The sequence below is a fragment of the Falco rusticolus genome, chromosome 6, assembly GCF_015220075.1.
Source record: "Falco rusticolus isolate bFalRus1 chromosome 6, bFalRus1.pri, whole genome shotgun sequence".
Lineage (NCBI taxonomy): Eukaryota > Metazoa > Chordata > Aves > Falconiformes > Falconidae > Falco > Falco rusticolus.
Window position 1 is genome coordinate 13,200,490 of NC_051192.1, and position 21,608 is coordinate 13,222,097.

Below are 21,608 nucleotides of genomic sequence, written 5' to 3' on the forward strand. Positions count from 1 at the left end.
TATTTCATTTTTTATTTAAAGAATCCTTTTAATTAGGGTGGCAGACAAATAACTTAACCTTTTGCTTTGCGTGCTTCTCATTACACTGAAATGGGCCTCACCCTCTTTCTGCAGCCACTCAAGTCACGGCAAAGCATTGGACTGCAGAAACATGCAGGTTATGGCTTGCACTTAAATGGCACCAAGAGCAGCCTGGATGAGAAATCATACAATGTTGTAATCAAAACCTAGAGACAAAACAACAGCTAACAGCATTGATCCATTCTCTTGCTTTATTTGAAAGCACATTCAGATAACAAAGTGCAGAAAATAAAGTCTGCCCGTGATGCTGTCCATCTGGCGGTGTGTTTAGAGGAATAAAAAAGGGCAGAGAAAAAGGAAAATAACCGATTTGTTGTTCCAATACAGTGACAGCGAAGTGTTCCCTGGTGTTAAGTGCAGCCAGTAAGCTAGGTTCTGCACTGCTTCATAACACAGCGTTATATATTAACAACATATTAACTCAGCAACACTGCTTGAGAACTTACACAGTTATTTACAGGTTCACTCCATAAATTTTCTCTTACATTGTTGATTGCAGTTCCAGGACGTTGCACTGACACACAATGTGTTGGAAACATTTATGGACACTAACAATTGAATTCGGGACAGTGAGTTACAAGACTGTAAGAGTTTATGAACTCTCCCACTGCTCTGACCTCTGCAGTTTGTTAATAATCATGCTCAGATCTTCCATGATCTCCATTATACCAAAAAGATCCAGCAATAAATGTTCTAGAAAGGTCTGTATTAATTTCTGACAGCTGTATACAGCTTTGAATGTTGCTTGCAACACCAACATGCTATCACTAACACTTAGCTGCATGGTCCAGCAGGCCATGGGGAAGGATAAGTGCATTTTTAAAAGAACAGACAGAAGCAGAACATGGGAGGAAGCTGAAATCACTCAGCGACAGGAACAAAGTGGCCTTCAGCCTTCCTTGCCTTCATGCTACTGTCCACGTTAAACCCTTGCTGCAATGAGTACCTCCCCTCAGCAAGAGGGACCCTCTTAGCTCAAGGTCGAGTTTTTGAAGTCAGAGCTGGAGAATGAGCCCTTAGAAAGCAGTCAGTATGTCTGACATTTCTTGGGTCCAGCGTGCTCCAATACAGCTGAAAAGACATTGTTTCCTTTTATTTCTATCACAGTTTCAGACCGTGGCCAGGCCCCTGACTTCAGCGGGGTTACTCCCGATTTATCTCATCTGTAATTGAGAGAGAAGCCCAGCCCCTACCTACTTTCCCTCTTCCCCATGGACCCAGATCATCTATTGTAGGCGTTGTAAACCAGCTGCAACTCCACCAAGGCTGGTAAGGTTGCCGTTCTGGAAAATATGCAAGATAAATAGTAAACACAAGATTCTTTTTTTACAGTAGAAACTGTAAATAGACATAGACCAAGGACTTCAAAGGAGGTGTGTACCTATTTCCAGCAGGAAGGAATCTGATCCTCTAAATAGAGGAAAAAGCTAGTTCATATGTGCCTGTGATTTCTTGCTTTACAATACAAAGCATAGACCAGTATCAGGACATTAAATGTGAATACAATTCTACTGCCAACAAACTGAAATCATAAATATAGCGCATACACTAAAAATTACACTTGAAATAATTGCTTTATAAGGACACATCTTCAGTAGTAGGAATATCTTTCTATACAATGAATACACCTAAGCTTTGAGATTACATTCATATTTCGGTTATTTTTGGGTCAGTATCACTAAAAGCCTACTGATATCTTTGTAAATTTAACTCTGTTAGAAATATAATTCCTAAGAATGAAAATGTAGATCACAAACCACTAATAAATGTTTTTCTAAAGGTAATTTTCTCATGTAATTTCCCATGTGGTTATTTGGTATATTTTAATTTAATCACTTTGAGATTCCAGATTTATTATCATACTCTCAAAAGCTTGATAGCATAACTGAAAATATTTTATTCCAAGAAATTGTCTATGGCAGAAAATACAGCACTTTATTTCAGCTCGCACTGCAAGTGTTGCAGAACGATACCTCCCTGAAAAGCTCATCTAATAACTGAGAAAGCAAAGCTACTTCTTTCATAGCAAAGTTTAACTTGGCATCTATGCATGCCACTGCATTGCACCAACTCTGGGTTTTGAAACCACTTGATGAGAAGTGAAGTTTCACTGAATGACAGGTCTTTTGAAGCCAGTTTCAGTGTATACAATCTAGCTGTCAGTACAGCAAGGTCAGCACTCATTTCTCCAGCAGTACAGATAGGTCCTAAGGTGAGATGTTACCCCTTAAATTAGGAAAACATTCATAAAATCAGTTATCAGGACTAAAAATGGCCATGTAGATGTATTTTGTGTTGTAAATAAATTCTGCTAGTGGATTAGCTAATCTGAATTTCTAGTAAATCATGCCCTAATTTCTCCCCTGGAGATCTCTCCCAAAGCCTGATTGTTCCTCTAGAAGCCCCATCTCAGCTTTTCCTGCCTTAGCTTCCAGCTTTGATTTTTCATTCTATCACCTTCTGAGACTGTGAATAATTCCCTTTCTTCATTTACATTATTATTGCCTTAAAGCTATTTATAGGCTGATTTAATTTACTCTCAGACCTTTTCTCTTCTAGGCGACTTAGCTTAACCCTGCCATCCTCTCCTTTTAGCTCCTATTGCTTATACATGATCTTTTTTTTTAATTCCCTGTTACATTTTTCCCTAAAGCTTTCCTTAGCTTTGGGGACCAGGACTGCAGACAGAGAGACAAGTTCTCTACACACTGATGAATCTAAGATAATGGCTTGTAATTCAGGATCAAGTATGTTCTGATGCTTGAGAGGAAGACTTTAAGGTGTTGCAGATTGCTTCCATGAATGCAAAACCTTAGAGTAAGATCCTCTTTTTATGTTTTGCAAGACTGATGTAGAAAGAGCAAGACTTTCACACTAGCCTCTGATTTTAAGATGCTACACCTCTGTGTAGCCCCTTTTACAAACTGAAACAACCTTCACACCTTTTTTCATATCTGTTTTCTACACATACCTATTTTCTAAATGTTTTCTATTTTCACTACTGTAGGATTACGTTTACTGCAATATAAACATTATTCATCATTTAAAACGTATACCATACCACACACCATATTCAGCATCTATGACCAAAATATGTTCTGTGCAACAGTCAAGCTTTGGTCAGGACAATGTTTACTTGATATTTCACAAATTTCTTTGTCATTTTACAGAACGGTTAAGAGATCTACTCCCAAAATTCCCCTTAGGTGCTACGTCCAAATTACAGACCAATGGTCTGTCTTACTGACTCAAGGATCCTACTAAACCTTTGCTCTTTATTAGTATCTACCATCCAGATGTTGCAGTTACTTGATATGATACTGAATGCCTCTCTTAGAATAGATCTTTAACAAATTACATGGCAATTTTCTAGGGTTTTCTTCCCTAACTACTTGTGACACAAAAATATGGTCAGTGATGGATAGAAGCTCATTATACATAGTCAGTGAAGAATCCTTTAAGTTCAGAAGTAATGGAAGCATGAAATATGTAGCTAAGTCTTGTATTTCAAAGGATTTTGTTCTGACCTATAGGTCCAAGACTCAGGAACCGAAGATTATCATGGGCAATTACAAAAACAGCCCTATCACCATATGCACTGTGTGCCAGGTAAAGGGCAATACAAGTCAACCTGAAAAGCAAAGCATGTAAATAAAAGAAAGGTCAGTATGGGATGCACAATGGCTCAAGAATGTAAATATAGTGATGACAATAAAGGACTCTTCCCTTCATTGCTCAGCAACAGCTCTCCAGAAATTCTAGTTTCAGGTGGGTAAATGTTCTTCCTTGGGGCTCTAGAACTGCAGACGTGTGAAACTTGGAAAGATGCAGATGTGGAGGAAACCAATGAAACATCTATCTGTCTTGGGAGAAGGGAGGGAGAAAAATGGGTGTTGCAGTGTATGTTATTTGTTAAGAACTGCTTACCCCCAGCAAGTATCACCTGGGAACAGCCTGAGCTGGGAAATGTAACCAAAAAGATGTCAAAGCAGCTTTCCTGAGGGATGCAGATTGATGTGTCTGAAAGTCCCCTTGTGGGAAGAAGAGGTAGAAGTACAATCATAAAATGAATAATGTAGGATTACACAAGAATGAAGTGCCTGGTCAGTTAAAAACAATTAAGATTTATTCTCATGACCAAGACCACCCCGCACACTGGAAGTGGGACATCCTCCAAAAGACATTGTCCATACACAGTCAGCCAAGAGAAAAGTTCCACCAAAGAATCTGATTCACTAGCATTGTGTCTGTCAATTCACTAATCAAACTCTCTTCATATGAAGACACATCAATTTTCTCTTTCCCTTTGGATGCCACAAAGCCAAAAATCTTCTGCTGGCTGCAATCTTGCTCTGTAGGCCATAAATATTTTTAACAAATGACTTGTTGAGTTGGGGTTTTTTTCATTATTATTACAGGTGTAGAAATAAATTTTGCTACAGATGCATTCACCTGCATGGACAAATGCTCTCTACTCTCTTCTGAAAGCTCAAGACCATAACTTTCATTTTTAGTGCTTTACTTTTTTCACCTTTTTCTGTCATAAAACTTTGCTTAATTCCCCTATCTCAAGTGTCTCTTCAAGCATTGTAAATCTTGATAGTTCTACTTGTCAACAGATTTCCAAGTCTGTAGGAGAAGGTTTATAGGCATTCTCCATCTATGACTGAAAATGACCAAAAGTTTCCATATCCACATGCTCTCTGCATAATTTCACTATCTATGACCTTGAAACGCAGAGTCGTGGCTTAGTCTCACTGCGGCAATCTTACTGTCCAGGTCAGCTCATTATATAAATGGAGTCTTAACCTGTGTCAATTATTTCCCTCAAGGCACTGACAGTGAATGCAGATAGCATTTTGCTTCTGAGCAGCTCAGTCTAAATGTGCACGTACCAAAAGGTTCTCATGTATAGCTATTATTCTTGATTACACTATTTTCATTGAAAAAACATTTGGTTTAATGTTAATACATAAATGAGGAACTTTCTTAATATAACAAAGAGGATGAAATATTGAAAATGCAATAAAGAAGTCTTCCTTCATAGCCATGTTGGTGTTTTGACTAAGCTCAGATCGCAAAACAATGTAAGTTTGAATCTCACCAAACAACGAGAAGTTTTCTGGAACAGAAAATGAGAGATTCAGTCTTTTGATGACCTCAGACCAAGGTTACGTGGCTCAGTTTTATATAATGATCAATTATCAGTCCTAGCACATGGAGAGGATAAAACTCTGTCCTGAGCATCAATGGCAAACAATTACCTTTTGAACCATCAGGCTACAGCCATCAATTCAATTCAAAGTTGACCTTGAAAAATTTGAATCCATAATAAGCCTCCTTATTCCTCTACCACTGTGATCCCAAGCAGGGCAGAAAGTAATTGTATGATCTGCTTTATACAGGTAGACAAAGAAGGTACATCCATTCTCTGTTATCATTAAATTGAACGAGCTCCATGAGCTCTTAGGTTCAGATTCTGCTTTTACATTAGAGTTCTGCATGCTTGAATGTTTACATCTTGCTTGATTCAGGAAAACACCTTTCACTTGAACACATGCTCAGTATAAATATGTCTCAAACTCCTGCTTTAACTCCTGCTTAAATTGGTGTCCTATTGTCTCTTACAGAGCAAGATACCATTCAGTAGTGGTAAAACTGTGTCTTCAAACAAATGTAATTATGGCCCTAAATAAAAACCAAATCATATGAAATGTGATTTTCATGATTCTGGAAGTACATATTTGGAGTTTACTAAACTTCTGAACTATTTAGATAACACATGTATCTAATACATCCCCTATAATGGCATCCAAAAATATTTTACAGTCTTTAAGAATATACCATTCAGCCCTACCACCAGTATGTATCCATTTCTAGGATGATCCAGCAGCAATTCCAAAGAAAGTACATAATTAAAAAAAACTAAAGAGAAAAGTCTCCCCAGTTGAAACTGCAGGAAGCGTTCATGCACAAACTGTGAATTGATCTACCCTAAAATCTGGCCAGACTAGTGGCTAATTCCTACAATCTTACCAGCAGCTCTGCTCCAAATAATCTGCATTTATAGGGCCACAGCACATGTGCCTTACACCAGACTTTAGTTATGATAAACATCTATAGATACCAGCCAAAGTTTGCCTGTATGAAGAAAAGAATAAAAGCTGCAGGAACAGGGAGGGAAGATTGTTAATGGCTTCATAACCAAATCTGGAAATACTGTAAAGGATGTCTTGTGCTCTGGATGAAGTCTTGGGTGCAACTTGCAACGATAGTCAAGAAATAAAGTTGACTTATAATGAAAGATCTGTGGAAGTGAAAGAACTCAACTTCTTGGGAAAAAAACAGCACAAAACATTGTATAGGTAACATGGCAACTCCTTCTACCTATGTGCGTTCTCCTAGTATTTATTTAAACTTCTTTTGCTAAATTATTGCGGAGAAGGAAACAAAACTTTCTTCTACTCAGCTTAGGATATTCAAAAAAATTAAACTTCTGCTATGTTGTCTGAATATCATTTGAGAAAATAGTAACTGTTTGTACTGCAGAATGGGAGTGCTGGGACACTCCAACAAACATCATATTACTTTAAACCTTTAAGACATTATTGTATAAAGCAAGATTAACATCACTGCAGATCACCTACAAAAGAAGTTCAGTTCAGTATAGCAGGGAATAAATGTTAAACACAATTGTGAAATAACAATATGATAACAAGCACCATTAAATGTTATACAGGAAAACATTTGAAACTCTTTCATAACTGCTTTCTTTCCTTAAAGGAACAATTCAGAAGAAGAATTGAACCGTTATAACTGTCTTTTTTTTAATTGAACAGTCAACACAAAGCTGTGTGGGAGACTCTTTGATTTGCAATTAACTTACTTTTTATAGTATCATATTCTTCCCAAAGAAATTATGCACAAACATCAAAACCATTACTTTAAACATTAAAAGTCTGCTTATACTGGACGGCTAATTTTTGGTCTGTAGCAATGCCTCAACCTTAAGGTAAATCTAAAAAAAAAGGAAAAAAAAAAGGGAATAATTATGGCTCAGATCCAATGCAACTATTTTGGCTGCCTTACTTTGCAGGTCTTTTCAAGGCACGTTGTTTTCCTATTGAGTGTATTAGGAACTTACAAGCTTCATTTTAGTTGGACTGTTGTTCTCCTTAAATCGTTCCTAATGCTTACCCTTCCAGCACTTAGTGCTTAAAAATTAGGTACAACTGCATTTGAGAAAGAATTCTCTGTTACTGTGCTGTAATCTTTCCCATTAATTCACTAGTTTTGAGTCTGGTTTCATGCTTAGAATTGAAGTATTTGTCATTTTATATTACATAGTGATCTCATAAAGAAGGGTGAAAAGTAAAATACAAGCTGCAAAAAGCCAGTTACCATTCAAAGAATTCAAACCTGTATGCTTGTTGCCATCATATTTCATTTTAATTTTGACCAGGGAATGGTAAAAAGATGTGCAAACTATTGGTTTGCTCAGTTTGGCTTATATGGGGCTGACTTCATTAAGGTTCTGTTTTTTTATTACGAAGTCATTCATGATTCCAAAATGTTTAAATGAAACTAGCATTTCAGGAAGAGACCTTTCCCCTCTCATTCACAGATGCAGACCATTTGCAGTGCGTGAGTGTGGCGCTTCTGAGCTGGCCTTGACTGAAAGCAAAATGTTTCTGAATATTGAAGGACTGAAGTCAAAGCGGTTTTAAGATAGCTTGTAGCCACATGAGTTGGAGAGAGTGGGCTAATATTTCTCCAGTGGGTGATTCAGACCCCTGATAAGTGAAGGGCCAACTCAGATTTGTCTTCCAAGGAGTCCTTTCTCTCATGCTCCAGTTCTCCAGTGACTGCAGCAGGAATCTGGGGAGATTAGCTTTAGCAATCTAAAACTGGCCTTTGTGAATACTACCTTTTCCATGAGGGAAAATAACGTCAAAACTATCACATCTCCTAGTGCTAACAAAAAAAAAAAATAAATCTGAAGTGAATAAAATTTTTTTATACAAATGACTCTTCTCTGTTTCTTCTTCCTCTGAGTACTTAAAATATTTGCTCAGCTCTAATCGCACTATTTTGGTCTGGATGCAAAGAACTACATTGTACATAGGACTAGGGAGTAAAATAAAACTGTCATCATGTTTTAATTTATTTACAGAAAGAGGAACTTGAGACGGTATGGTTTTTATCATCAGGTTTTCATTTGCTGTATATGAAATGGACCTTCATACTTCCAGCTGGGTTTCGTTCATCACCATCGAGTCTCTGTGTGCAGATATGGTATACATCCTATGGGAAGGAGAAAGCACAACAATCATTTTGTTCATACCAAGCTAACAATTAAGTTCTTAATTCTGGGAAGCAATTTCTCCAGATCATTTTGTTCACTGCAGAGGCCTAGGAAAGCCAAGTTACATTCAGCACGAGGGACTAAGTGAAACCTCCTTCCTCCTTTGGAGCTTGAATATGCTTGTGAAATGCAAATCCAGCTGCCAAAGATTTGCTGAAGGCTGCTTTGGATTTTTCTCCCATTTGTCTAAAAGGGCAGAAGGGCTTTTGGTAAGCTATAAATTCAGCACCTCAAACACTTACAACATACATAAACCCTGTATGTCCTGCAGATGAGGTAAATCTGAGTGTAAGATCATAAAATCATCTGCTAAGGGAAGCTGTGGGAGCTCGTGATCCTGACTCGCTCTGAGCAATGCCTCAAAAAATGCTGGAATTGGTAAGGGAATAATATGAATGATGAAATGGGCCTTCATGCCCCTAATAAGTACATACTGAGGCACATGTGTTCTAGGCTTTTGAAGCAAATTACTGGAATTCTATTAATCCACAGTCACATATGTGGTAGGGCATTTGTGGCCTTTATATCAGCCTACACTGTCAGATTAGCATCCATCTTTATCTCACTGGTTCGATTACAGAAGTAAGATACTTGTCTGGCATAAGACAGAACGAGAAACATTTTTCCTCCAAGTGTACAATTAATGTTTCCAGGAACTCCACTGGTGGTCAGCACAGATTTTGCCAGAAAGTTGTAAATAGAAAAGCATCCTTTTTATATAGCTCTTATTACACTTTGATTTGTTTGTTTGGGGCCGGTTTGGGGATTTTCTTGGGTGTGAGCGGTACCTACAGGGTGATTAAGGAACTATTTTCTCTTCCTGCTAATTCTGTGCCTGAAAGGTGCAGTATTAACACATTAATTATCTAAGGAATTAACACAATTGTCTCCCATTTACTTCACTGACAATGGAGGTCATCAACACCTTCTGGAGGTAACCCATATGATGACATGAAAGAAAAGGAACAGGAGGACAGGACTGATCCAAAAACTGCTAAGACCAATGGGACTTTTTTCCAACTATACAATGGATCTAAAAGTAAGAATCACCTCCTTGCTTCTCTTTTGGCACCTAGAGTCACTTCACCAATTTTCATGGCAAGAAAGATCCTGAATACGTCATGATTAAAAACAAGAAATAAGATTCAAAGAGCTGTGACTCCCGGTAGATCTTAGTTTGGTACTTTTTGGAACATTGTGTACTTAAAGACGATCTACTTCTCAGAGAAGAAATTACCTTGTTTTCTTTGAAGAGCTCTTCTTCTGCAGTGTCTTCAATCCTCCTGACCGGCAACAGGCAAACTTGCAATCAATGACCTGGTAAATAATCGGGTTGTACATGGCTGCTGACTTTGCAAGCAAAGTTGGTACCACTGAAAACTGGATGGGAACGGAATCCGGCTGTCCAAAGGCTGACCACACCGAGACCACAGCGTAAGGGATCCAGGCAATGAGGAACCCTGCACAGATCAACATTGCCACCTTGTGAGAGGAAAAAGAGAGAAAGAGGTTAATCCAGAGGAGTTAGAGACTGGCAGCACAGCCCAGAGCTGGGCAGAATGGAAGGGAATGTGCCACAGGATGGAGAAGAAAAGTGTTAACTCGCTTCAGGTGAATTTACAATATGAACAAAAGCTGTCACGCATTTCTCTTCTCTTTATCTAGTGCCTGGGGTTTTTTCACTGACACAGAGCACTTAATGAGTCTGTTACCACAAACCTTTAAAAATGCTATAAGGTCTGGCTAAACATGAGGAAACTAAATGGTATCTCAGAAAACAACAATACTTTGACATTAAATTTAAATTATTTAAGGAGAAGAGTCCTTTAAAAACATACAGACTCTCTTTTTTAGGATAATACATAACATAGAGCAGTGAAAGTTTTTGAAAATCTTAGCAAGATCTTTGCAATGAAAGCAGATTAAACTAGAAACATTTCCTACAGGGTTTCTTGTTGGTTTTTTTTTTTTCTTTTTCTTGTTTATTTGAGGAACTTCTCCCTTCTATAGTGTCTTCCAACCAAACATTCCTCAAACTGTCCAAAAGAAAACCAGTATCTTTTCCATTCCAGAGTGAAATAAGCATGCACTGGGAAAATAAAACCAAAAACAAATTATGAAGCGCAAGTCATCCACATTCTGGCTCTTTTGAAATCATATTCCAAAGTTCCTAAAATCAAAGTCTTTGAAGAAGTTTTCAGGACAGAATTAGGTCCTGATGGTGTGTGGAAGTGGAAGACCCTGAGTGTCTGTAGGTGAGTTTGTTTAGGAGTTTGTATCTATAACTACTAATGCTCCTTCTTCTCTTTCACTTAGTGCTAGCCACCAAGGCAGAAACAAAGGAAATCAGGAAAAGAAGAAACGTTTTTTTCAACACCCTGATCTAATGCAGGACTTTTTCCTCACTTGTAGCCTGTGCTGATGTCCCCACAGAGGTGTCAAAACCCAGTAGGACCAATAAGATGCCACAAGGATGGCCACTGGTAACAGAATGAGAAGAGTTTTGATAAACTACATCTGTCTTCTGCCTGCACCCAGGAAGAGGATCTATGGCCTATCTTCCACTGGAAACAATGTTAACCATCTGAATCCCCTTCAAGACAAATGCAGAAAAAGTAAGCATCAAGTCATTCAACAAGGCATGAGCTGTCAAGTCCCTGGGTATACCCACTCCAGCAGATAAAAAAATGACTGTATCTACCTGGGTAAGCCAGATCTGAAACTACTGAGAATTTAACTGAGTATGAGAACATTAGTACAACGTCTAGGTGTTTTTTTTCTCTTAACCCACAACATGGATTTGTACTCCATCAGAATCTGTAGATGCTTTAAAAAGCAAATTTCTACCAAACATTTAGCTTGCATCCTGGTAAATGAGAAAAGGACTTCCTTATAACATGAAGAAATGTAGCATAAGAATGTTTAGTATAAACACTAAAGAAAAGCTGTTTGGGCCCAAAATCTGTGCTTTATGTACTTCACCTGAACCAGTCTGCATGTGTTCAGTCACAGCCTGATACAGCTTCAAATGACATCATGCAATAACATATCCTGAAGGACATGGGCCATCATACTGCTGGCATTGTCAGACTATTACTGCATCCAGACTGATTCTAGTACATGTGTACTGATTTGGAATAAATCAGTTAGCAGGATTACAACAAAAAAATCATCAGAACGCCCAAGGTTTTTAGATATTGCATAACATTTCATAGAGCCTTTAGTTCCACATCTTGACAGTAATATTATTTTAAGGGAAACTTCATTCTTTTATGCTTTTTTTTGTTGTCTGTCACTAAAGAATCAGTGCATGTGAGCCAAGGGTCTGAAACACAGCCTGTTTGATCTAAATTGTGCTGTGGAATTAAATGGGTTATGATGAAGACTCATTTTCCATACTTATATATATCCCAGCATTATGTTCCCCACTGTAGATCCAAGACAGAAGGGACAATTACTAGTCTTTCGGCTCAGATCACATTGAAGTTTTACATGATTCCTCCAATATGACAAAAATAAATCTGCACCCTCAAATCAAAAGTGTCCATTGTTCTTCAAAGGAAAGGTGCTGAATAACCACAAAACAGTACTGTATTGAAGCATCCCTTTTTTAAAGGCAAGCACGGTTTTGTCAGCTGTATGGGCAGCAATGACCATACAGGTAGCTAGCTGAGATCCTCTGATATGTTTAGACATAATGTCACTTATTGCTGTATATTATATAACTTTCAGCTCAACTCCCTGAAAATGTAATAAAATTTGATCAGCCAAGCAAAAGATGTTGTTTGTCTCCCTCTTGACATGGCTTATAGAGGCTGGTGAATGTTCTGTGACTAAGGAATCTGGGCTTGATCAGTACAGATTTTTATTTTGAGAGATTTCCTGGCAGAATAACCGGTATCAGCAAGGATCGTGGCTGCCACCATTGTCAAATAGAAAATAGATTCAATCAGAAAGGGAAAACAGGATATGGTCTGAGACTTAAAATTAATTTTATCACAAGTGCATTTTTATCAGCAGCTCATGGCTGAACCTAAATGATAAATTATTTGCATAAAACCAATTGCAATGTCACAGAAGTAACTTTCATTTATATCTTCATTAACAGAGGAATGTAAGCAATCTGCAAGCTTTATTTCCCTGCTACAGTAACCTGCCTTTTACCTGTTTTTCTCTTATAATTCCTGTGCACTTCAAATTCTTTAAAATAATTCTTTACAGCTCTTTCTGAAAGCAAAGGGAGCTTTATGATGGGGAACAGGGCCACAGGGAGATGATGTGACTTGGGTAAGGTCACACAGGAAGGCTGTGGCAGAGCTTCAGAGTGAATCACGGTGTCAGGGACACGAGTGCCTTAATCACAAAAGAATGTCTCAGCTCCTGTCTTCCCCCATTTTGACAGTAATGGAAGAGAAAGGTAGAAGAACCACCTTCAGAGCATTGTACTATCGCTTAGCACAGCAGAGGGCATGGCTGAAGCTCTCCAAGCCTGCTTTTATAGCCCAACAAAGCAAACTGAGGTAAATCTTCATACCTACCTTGGTCAGCTTCATTTCAAGTATGTGGCTGTTCTGAATCCTGGTATCATAGTGAGCAACCTCTTTGGTGGATGATTTGACTTTTAAAATTATTTTGACATAGGAAAACACAATCACCGCCGTTGGGAACAGGAGGCAAAAGAAAAGAATACTCAGAATGAAAGCTTGTCCGGCCACTGAAGCCTGTGCCAGCCACCAGTCCAGGGTGCAGGAGGTCCCAAATGGCTCAGGGGCATAGCTCCCCACACCAGCAAAAGGCACTGTAGCCCAGAATGTAGCATAGGCCCAGATTATTGCCAGACAGATAAATGCATGATGTCTCTTAAGCCAGGTACCTAGAAGAAAATTCAAGAGTTACAAGTTCAGGTCCATATGGTTTGGGCACAATTGAACACATCATTCTACACATGCAGTCGGAGCTTGTTTGTCCACAACAACTCTGTAGGGCTCATCTCACCTCTTCCCAGGTATCTACGTGACCCCTGAGTCTAGCCACCCCAGCTCGCATTGTACGTCGTGAAGAGAAATGCACGGTCATATGGAGGGCTCCACTTGACTTCATTTCAGATCCTTACTTTAGGCTGTGATGATTTACACCCTAGAAGAGTCCGTACAAAAGCAGTCCAAATAGCTAGCTCAGTAACAATCACAGGAATCTTGTCTAGTAATGTTGAAAATTGCTTTGTGGTCTGTAAAGCCGTATTCACAGTGTTCAGTCAGGTCAGGCGGAGGTTCAGCCCACATGGATGCATATGTGTTTAATTCAGACTTTCACTATTCAGCATGAAGGCTCACTAGCTGCAACTGTATGATGTAACTTACACTATTTCCTCTTCCTCCTGTCATAGAATAACTGACTGAAGTTTGATCTCGGGACACTTCTCAACATAAATTGTTCATCCAAGTGACTGGAAGACATGGAGGCTTTACAGAGGAGAAAACATATCCAAGATTTATTTCTACCTTGCCACCCTTTTCCAGTACAGTAAATCACCATGTGCACACTGTCAGTAGTATTCTTCATAGGTGTTTTCATGTATCCTTGCCCATTCTGTTTATTAAATCCTAATGACTTGCCTGGAGTCGTGGAGTAGAATATTGCCTCTCTGCTCGTCTGGCACACAACTCTAATTCATCTAAAAAAAGCTTGTTTACAAGCTTTCCGTTGTCATCTGTGTTCAACATGTTGGATTCAGATAGGACTAACGAGTCAGAACCTATGATTTATGCAGAAACTCAGACTGTAGCATTATAACAGCTCCTTCCACTTTGGAAGCTCTAATCTGATTTCACTTCCCATTCACTGACATTGAGGACCTTTCTTCAGGATTTGAGAATGACTTAAACAAACCCAAAGCAAAGAAACAACTTTTATTTCTGTGTGACCAGTGCCCCTTCCTCAGCTGATTTTACATTTCCAGATGACTGGAGGAAAATGAACACTGACTGACAAATGATGTGTGTGAGCACAATGGCTGAGAGACAGAAATGTTGTTTGTTGTGTTTGGGTGTGGAAAAACAAAGCAACAATAGAGTGAGTACTAGAAGAACATCATTATGAGATCCAACCAAGTGCACAGAGGGAGCTGGCAGAGGAGCTCACCGAGCCCCTCTCCATCTTTTATCAATCCTGGCAAACAGGAGAGGTCCCAGAAGACAGGAGGTTAGCCACTGTGGTGTCCATCTACAAGAAGGACTGGAAGGAGGATCCAGGGAATTACAGGCCTGTCAGCCTGACCTCAGTACCGGGGAAAGTTATGGAGCAGCTCATCCTGAGCACCATCATGTGGCACGTATAGGATAACCAAGGAGTCAGGCCCAGCACCATGACAGGCAGGTCCTGCTTGACCAACCTGATCTCCTCCTATGACAAGGTGACCTGCTTAGTGGATGAGGGAAAGGCTGTGGCTGTTGTCTGCCTGGACCTTAGTAAAGCCTTTGACACCCTTTCCCACAGCATCTCCTGGAGAAACCAGCTGCTCATGGCTTGGAGGTGTTTAAAAAACACGTAGATGCAGTGCGTAGGGACATGGTTTAGTGATGGACTTGGCAGTGCTGGGTTAAGGGTTGGACCTGATGATCTCAAAGGTCTTTTCCAACCTAAATGATTCTATGATTCTATTCTGTGATTATTTTCACAGCTATTATAAACCATAGCAATCTATTACAAAAATTTAAAAAATGCAAAAAAACCCCCAAAACCACACAGAAACAAACAAACAAAAAAACCCAAACCCCAACAATAAAACAGATGCTGCTTTTGGAGCACAATGACAGTGTAGGTATGTAGTCTGGTGCTCCAGGTTCCTGATTACTGATTTAGGCCTTATATAGAAAAAGGTTAAATAACCACCTAGACTGAACATGCTAAAAATGTTTATTGCTTTCCATCACTTTGTATGGACAACCATGATCAGAAAGCCCTTGAGAAAAAAGATTTTGAAGTGTTCTGTCTCTTGAGCTAAGTTGTCATATTACATATCAGAGCTTATGGCATGAATGCAGCTGGCCATGAAATATTTACTCCAGCTGACCAGGTCTGTGAAAAATTGTCTATGCTTTGGGTTGCCACTGAATTACTTTGGTAAGAATTTTATAGAAAGAACTGAAATCCTGTTTAATGTGAATGATGTATTTAAAACTCAGCTAAGGAGACCTTCCCTGCGCTCACATTTCAGCAAAAAATGTGGACATGCCAGGATCTATGATAGCAGAACTTAGTGCATGCAGTACCACAGCTTTTAATTGATAACACACTCAGCTATTGGGCAGACCAGTTTACTTACACTTCCTAGCTGCAAATATTTCTTGTAAGTTAACATTACATGACTGATAGTGTATGTCATTATAATGAAATCTGTTGCATGTCCCTCAAGTCACATGGGCAAGGTGTTTCTTGTATGTAAAGTCACTGTGAGTATTCCTGGTATCTTGGTGGGGAATTAGTCCCTTCCAAGGCAAGAAAAACACCTTTTCTAAACTGTGACAGCATCTTTTAACTGGAAAGAATGAAGCATATAATACATCATGTTCGAGAGATATAAAATATTGATGTATATGGTGATAACAGCTTTCACTGCTAAATTCATTTCATCCTCTCAGGTTCCATCTCCATATTAGAGAGATGATACCACATTATGCCCTACTGCACATCCAAATCTTTTAGATGTTTTAAATAGCTTGCCACACATCTTAAAGGAATCTAGGTATCTAATAAAGAATATTTTTGCGTGTTGGTCTAAAAGACCTTGCAGTATGTGCAATATTCGCATCTGTGAATGTTAATAGGCCTTGATAGACACAAAGTAATTATCCATGAGTGATTACTAAAATACATGGCTTAAGCAAACAGCAGAGAGGCAACAGTGAAGGTGATATGTCCAGTAATATAAATTTAGCTGGGATTAATTGGATCATGCAGGTAAAATTCTCTCATCTGTGCATTCCCCTCTATATTTAACAAAAGCATTCTGAAGAGCTTGAGTATGATTCCAGTCTAGAAAACTACATCACTTCATATACTTTTTCTATAGTCACTTAATAGATTTTATTTCTTACCATAAGACAAGTGGCAGATTTTTAAGTATCTATCCAGGCTGACAGCTGTCATGGTAATAAGGCTCCCACAGCCAAAGAAGAAACCAGCCCATCCATACCAGCGGCAGCCCATCCATCCAAACACCCAGCGGTGAGAAAAGAAGGAAATAATACTAAAGGGTTTTCCTACAACTTCATAACAAGAAAAGAATGTCAGTTGACTGATAAAATCCATCAGTGATAAAACCACTTTTTTTCAGAAAAGCAAACCCTCCCCTTTGCCCAGAGCTAATACCAGTGACAATGCTCTGCAGTGTGGAGAGGGAGCTTCAGGTGCAACACATGGGATGACTTGCCTGCCCTCCACCCACAGGATTAAGCCTAAGACAGCTGTAACTAGACCCCATAGCATCTATGCTGTGGTAGGATGAGCCAAGCCTGCGGAATGGCTGGAAACAGGTGCTTTATGCAGACCACATGAACCAGAAGTAAACCCATACTCTGGTACTGTAAAATTTCAGAGTATATGTTAAATCCACATGCAAACACATGCCAAAATGTAAACAGGATGAGTGACGGGTGAGTCTGGCTTTGAAACAAGACACAGATCCAGTTAGGATACATCCCTATAATCAGTTGAGTGTCTTCAAACACAAGATGAAATTTTCCTTCAAAGAGGAGTTCTGCAAACCTGTCAAGGCCCAACAGTAGGATGCATGCTGCGGGGAAGAGTTAGATTGGAAAGGAAGATGGTGCTATGGTCAGCATGGACTTGAGCTGCAGAAGTGGTTTCAGCTCCTGTCCATACCACACTCTTCCTTGGTGACTATCAGCAAGTCACCTGGCCACAGATACTAAAAAGCTTTAAGCATCCTGAAACAGAAAAGAAATACCTAACTACTTTGGAGACTGTCCTAGCAGCACCTTAGCTCATTCCTCCAATTGTAAGATTGGGTCGTACATTATGGAAAAAGTGAAGTTAAGTTATATTCTGTTCCGTTCTCACCATAAAACAGATTAACATTATTCATATTCTTTGTAAGTATCATGAAATTGAGAAAGTTTGGAAATTGTAATTTTCTAATTAGAAATCTCCACTTCCTGATTTATTTATTTTTTTATCTCAAACTGGACAAACAAAAAAAATCAACTTTAATGGAACAGAAGACTCAACAATTTACAATCTAGGAACATGAGCATGTTTTCCAAATCCTTCACTTCTACTGACCAGACTGAGTTGAAACGCTCCAAGGCATGAACAGTTCAACACCTGAACAACACTAAATATTGAACGTTGCCTTCCTGTGACTGTATTTCCTTCCTGCACAGGAGTTGCCAGAGATTTGAAACCACCCTGGGCTAGTTTCCCTGGTTGAACCATACTGTCTCTAATGTCATGGCAGCTCAGTGAATTGATTTATAAAGAAGGCAAAAATGATCTTGCAAACTGTAATTCTCACAAGGTAACCTATTCATAGAAGTCAAGATTGAAGTCTCTATTTTATTGAAGTAATCTATAGAAATATATTTTGGATTGTTCGCAAAAAAATATTCAGTTTTCAGATCAAACTGATGTGAAACATCACTTTAGCCTGGAGATGAGGAGTCTCAGCGGGGATCATATCGCTCTCTACAGCTACCTGAAAGGAGGTTGTAGCCAGATGGGTGTTGGTTTCTTCTCCTAAGGTAGCAAGCGATAGGATGAGAGGAAATGTCCTCAAGTTGTGCCAGGGGGAGGTTTAGATTGGATATTAGGAAAAATGTCTTCACTGAAAGGGTTGTCAAGCACTGGAACAGGCTGTCCAGCGAGGTGGTGGAATCACCATCCCTGGAGGTATTTAAAAAACACATAGGTGTGGTGCTTAGGGACATGGTTTTGTGGTGGACTTGGCAGTGCTGGGTTAAGGGTTGGACTTGATGAACTCAAAGGTCTTTTCCAACCTAAATGACTCTATGATTCTATGAAACTAAACATTCTGTTTTCATTCTTAACAGAAAATTAAAACATTTCTATCAAAACAAAATCTTGCAGAAAATGGCCTTTGTTCCATCTTTTATGCCAAAAGAATCATGATTGAAGTCCCTTCAAAATGAGACTAATTTTTAAACAAGGTATTTTGGGATTCTCTTCCTTTAGCCTAAGCTTGTAAGGGAAATCCTGCTTGAGCCTGAAGGTTGTGCTCAGGCTGATGCATTATGTGCTTTTCTCTGAGTAGAATAAACGTACTTTACTTTTTCAAGCAAAAGCTGACCCCAGTGATCATGGTTTCAAGGAAAACATGAAATACCGCAAGGCCTGGGATATATGCTAAGAGTCAGCAACTTTCCTAATGTAAATCATTGCCAGCTGTAAAGGTCAACAGATTTATTTGCACAAAATCAAATTTCTCTTCAGCCGCACAGGACCGGGAGCCAGGCATCAGTGCAGAATGAGACTGATGCGGTTTTGAGCGAGTGGCTGGTGCCACCCTGTGGAAATCTGCAGGAAGCAGGACCATGGCAGAACCCGTTTCTTGAACAGGGTGCCAAGACAAGTGTGTGAAATACGAAGATTTTGGAAAAAGTCCCATCTTCAGTCCAATCGGTCCAGCAGAAAGAACACATATTTCTTCAGTCAGCATCTTTCATTAACCAAAAAAAAAAAAAAAAAGAAAGAGAAGGGAGAAAAAGCATCCGTTTCTTCAAAAAGATGCCAAGACAATTGTGTGAAATACGAAGATTTTGGAAAAAGTCCCATCTTCAGTCCAATCAGTTCCACAGACAGAACACATATTTCTTTAGTCAACATCTTTCATTAACAAAAAAAAAAAAAATAATAAAAAAAAAAAAAGAGAAGGGAGAAAAAGCATGCATGGCTGTGCCAATCACAATTATTTTTAATTACAAAACTTAGACACACAGATAGATTGAGGTCCCCATGGAAGACAAGGTGACCAAGTGATATGTTGGTGACAGAGCTTAACAGAGAAACTAGCAGCCCTTGTGCTAAGAGGGGTCCCAAAGAAGATGTAGTTTGCACACTTGGGAGATACAGCTTATATGGTTAGGATATAGCTGTTTACATTGCAAATACATAGCTACAGAAATTCTCCTGAAGCACTCTGTCTCATTGAAGTGACTCCCATTGGAGTCAGATATGAGCCTTATAAAATAAGACAGACTCAGGAAGTAAAGGAGATGAGAGCATCACTGAAGAGGCAAAACCTGGTCTTTTTTTTGGTGTTTTTTTTTTTTTTTTTTTAATTCTAAATGCTGCAAGATGGAAATAGTGTTTCCATGGCAGATATGCCAAAGATATTGAGATTTCTTTGTGTGGCAGCAAAGCAGAGATATTTATACTAATGTCTTTCTTCTGCTGAATTTCTAAGTATCTCCTTCAGAAAAGCATGTTTTCTGATCACCAAGAGGCATCAAAAGTACTGGAAGTTGAGGATGTGAGCAGCATCTTGCCTGTGTGCAGTCAGAGCACAATAAGCATCGATTTGGAGGCTGGGAGCCATCATTTTATGTTGTCCAGTGCTATTTTAGGCATTTGGATGAAGGCAAAAGCATTTGGCAGAGACGAGGGCAGGAAAAGGGTGCACTGGAGCTGAGGGCAGGGGCCCCAGAGTATGCAACACATAAGGGACAGATGACTTTGGGAGCATGGGAACATACTATCATTTATATTGCACTGGGGAGATCCCATGGTCAGCTGGGATACATCAGGCCTTTATCCCCATTGGATTGTCTGCCATCCAAAATACCCTTTTCTAAAGGACATCCAGTCCTCCCCATATAGTTGCATGTAGCCATGAGCAGCTGAATGAGACTTGTGTCAAGAGCCAAAAGAATGATCTCCAAAGGCGCTTGACTCTGCAACTCTGTGTAAACCCTTCCAAAACTCCCTCCTCTCACGTCAAGGCATCCAGGCTGTGGGGCTGAAATGAAAATCCCTCTAGTTGGCTGATGTTGCTCTTCCTCTGTAGATTGATACAAATGCTTATTTTCCTGACCCAAAAATAAAAGAGGACAATCACTAGGCAGGAAATTACTAGCTTTGATAGGCTGATGGCCACTGACATGTTCCAATTTTTTCCTCTCATGCCCCTCTCAAGTCATATTTGGCTAAACACGTATTTCTGAGGCACCTGGATCCCTCCTGTTGCACCCTACAGCAAGAAATACAATTTTCTTCAATCTCAATACCGAGCTACTTTGTGGTTATGCACATGGGAGCTGCCTTTGAAGTCCTGCCCAGTGCTGGAGTGAACAGTTTTGCCTGATTGATAAATCCAGCCCTATTTTTTCCTACGTACTTTTCATTTCTTCCCATCAAGTTCTTCAGGCATGTTGTTTTCTATGCTTCTCTATTATTTATATACAAATAATGGAGCAGAAATATCAGTAGTAAAAGTCATTTGGGGGTCTCATGACATCCAGAGGATTGTCTCTTGCTGCTGCCAAAATGAATGGTGGGATAGTAAAAATGAGTGAAAATAAGAAATGAAATTACCTGAAATGCCCAGATCACACACTGCTAAATTAACAGTCATTATCTCAGCAGGTCTCAACTTCTTTTTTCGCTTCGAGGACATAAAAATAACATACCCATTTCCCAGAGTTGAAAGAATCCCTATAATAACGAAAAAAAGAAAAACAATCAAATTAGAATTCTCCCCAAAAACAGTAATATCCCATCTTCCTTGTGAAATTCACTGATATTTTCAGCTTGAACGTGTGGTCCCAAGGCTAGACATTTTACTCTGAAACATGATCATCTCATTCTCATTATGCAGCTCATAGAGACATCTACTGCAGACATCTCCCTCCCACCACAAATGCTGTTTTCCCCTCTGCAGAAGGACATTGCCATCACCACCTGACCCTGCACCACTATCAACTGAATGCACATAATAGAAATCCTATCATTCCTCCCTTCTGATCGGCCCCGTATTTCTCACAAATGTTTATACAGCCACCAGAATGAAAATCATCTGTCTGCAATCACAAGGACCCCAAGCCTCTGACCAACCCTAGTTTTACTAAATATGATAATTAGAGGTTGAGGGATTCATTTTTAATATAAGGTAAATTAAGATGTAAAT

The 21,608-nt window shown here is 39.2% G+C and overlaps 1 protein-coding gene across 1 annotated transcript in view; it reads right to left on the reverse strand.

The window, feature by feature from the left end:
* Window positions 1-308: 308 nt before the first annotated feature.
* OPN5 (opsin 5) overlaps window positions 309-21,608 on the reverse strand; it is a 38,479-nt gene continuing 17,179 nt past the window's right edge. Inside the window, exons 4-8 of the mRNA XM_037393118.1 lie at window positions 21,017-21,136; window positions 16,543-16,713; window positions 12,985-13,319; window positions 9,684-9,928; window positions 309-8,385 (exon numbers count right to left, since the gene is read on the reverse strand). Coding sequence (XP_037249015.1) covers window positions 8,322-8,385; window positions 9,684-9,928; window positions 12,985-13,319; window positions 16,543-16,713; window positions 21,017-21,136 — 935 coding nt within the window. The 3' untranslated portion in view covers window positions 309-8,321. The remainder of the gene's footprint in view (window positions 8,386-9,683; window positions 9,929-12,984; window positions 13,320-16,542; window positions 16,714-21,016; window positions 21,137-21,608) is intronic.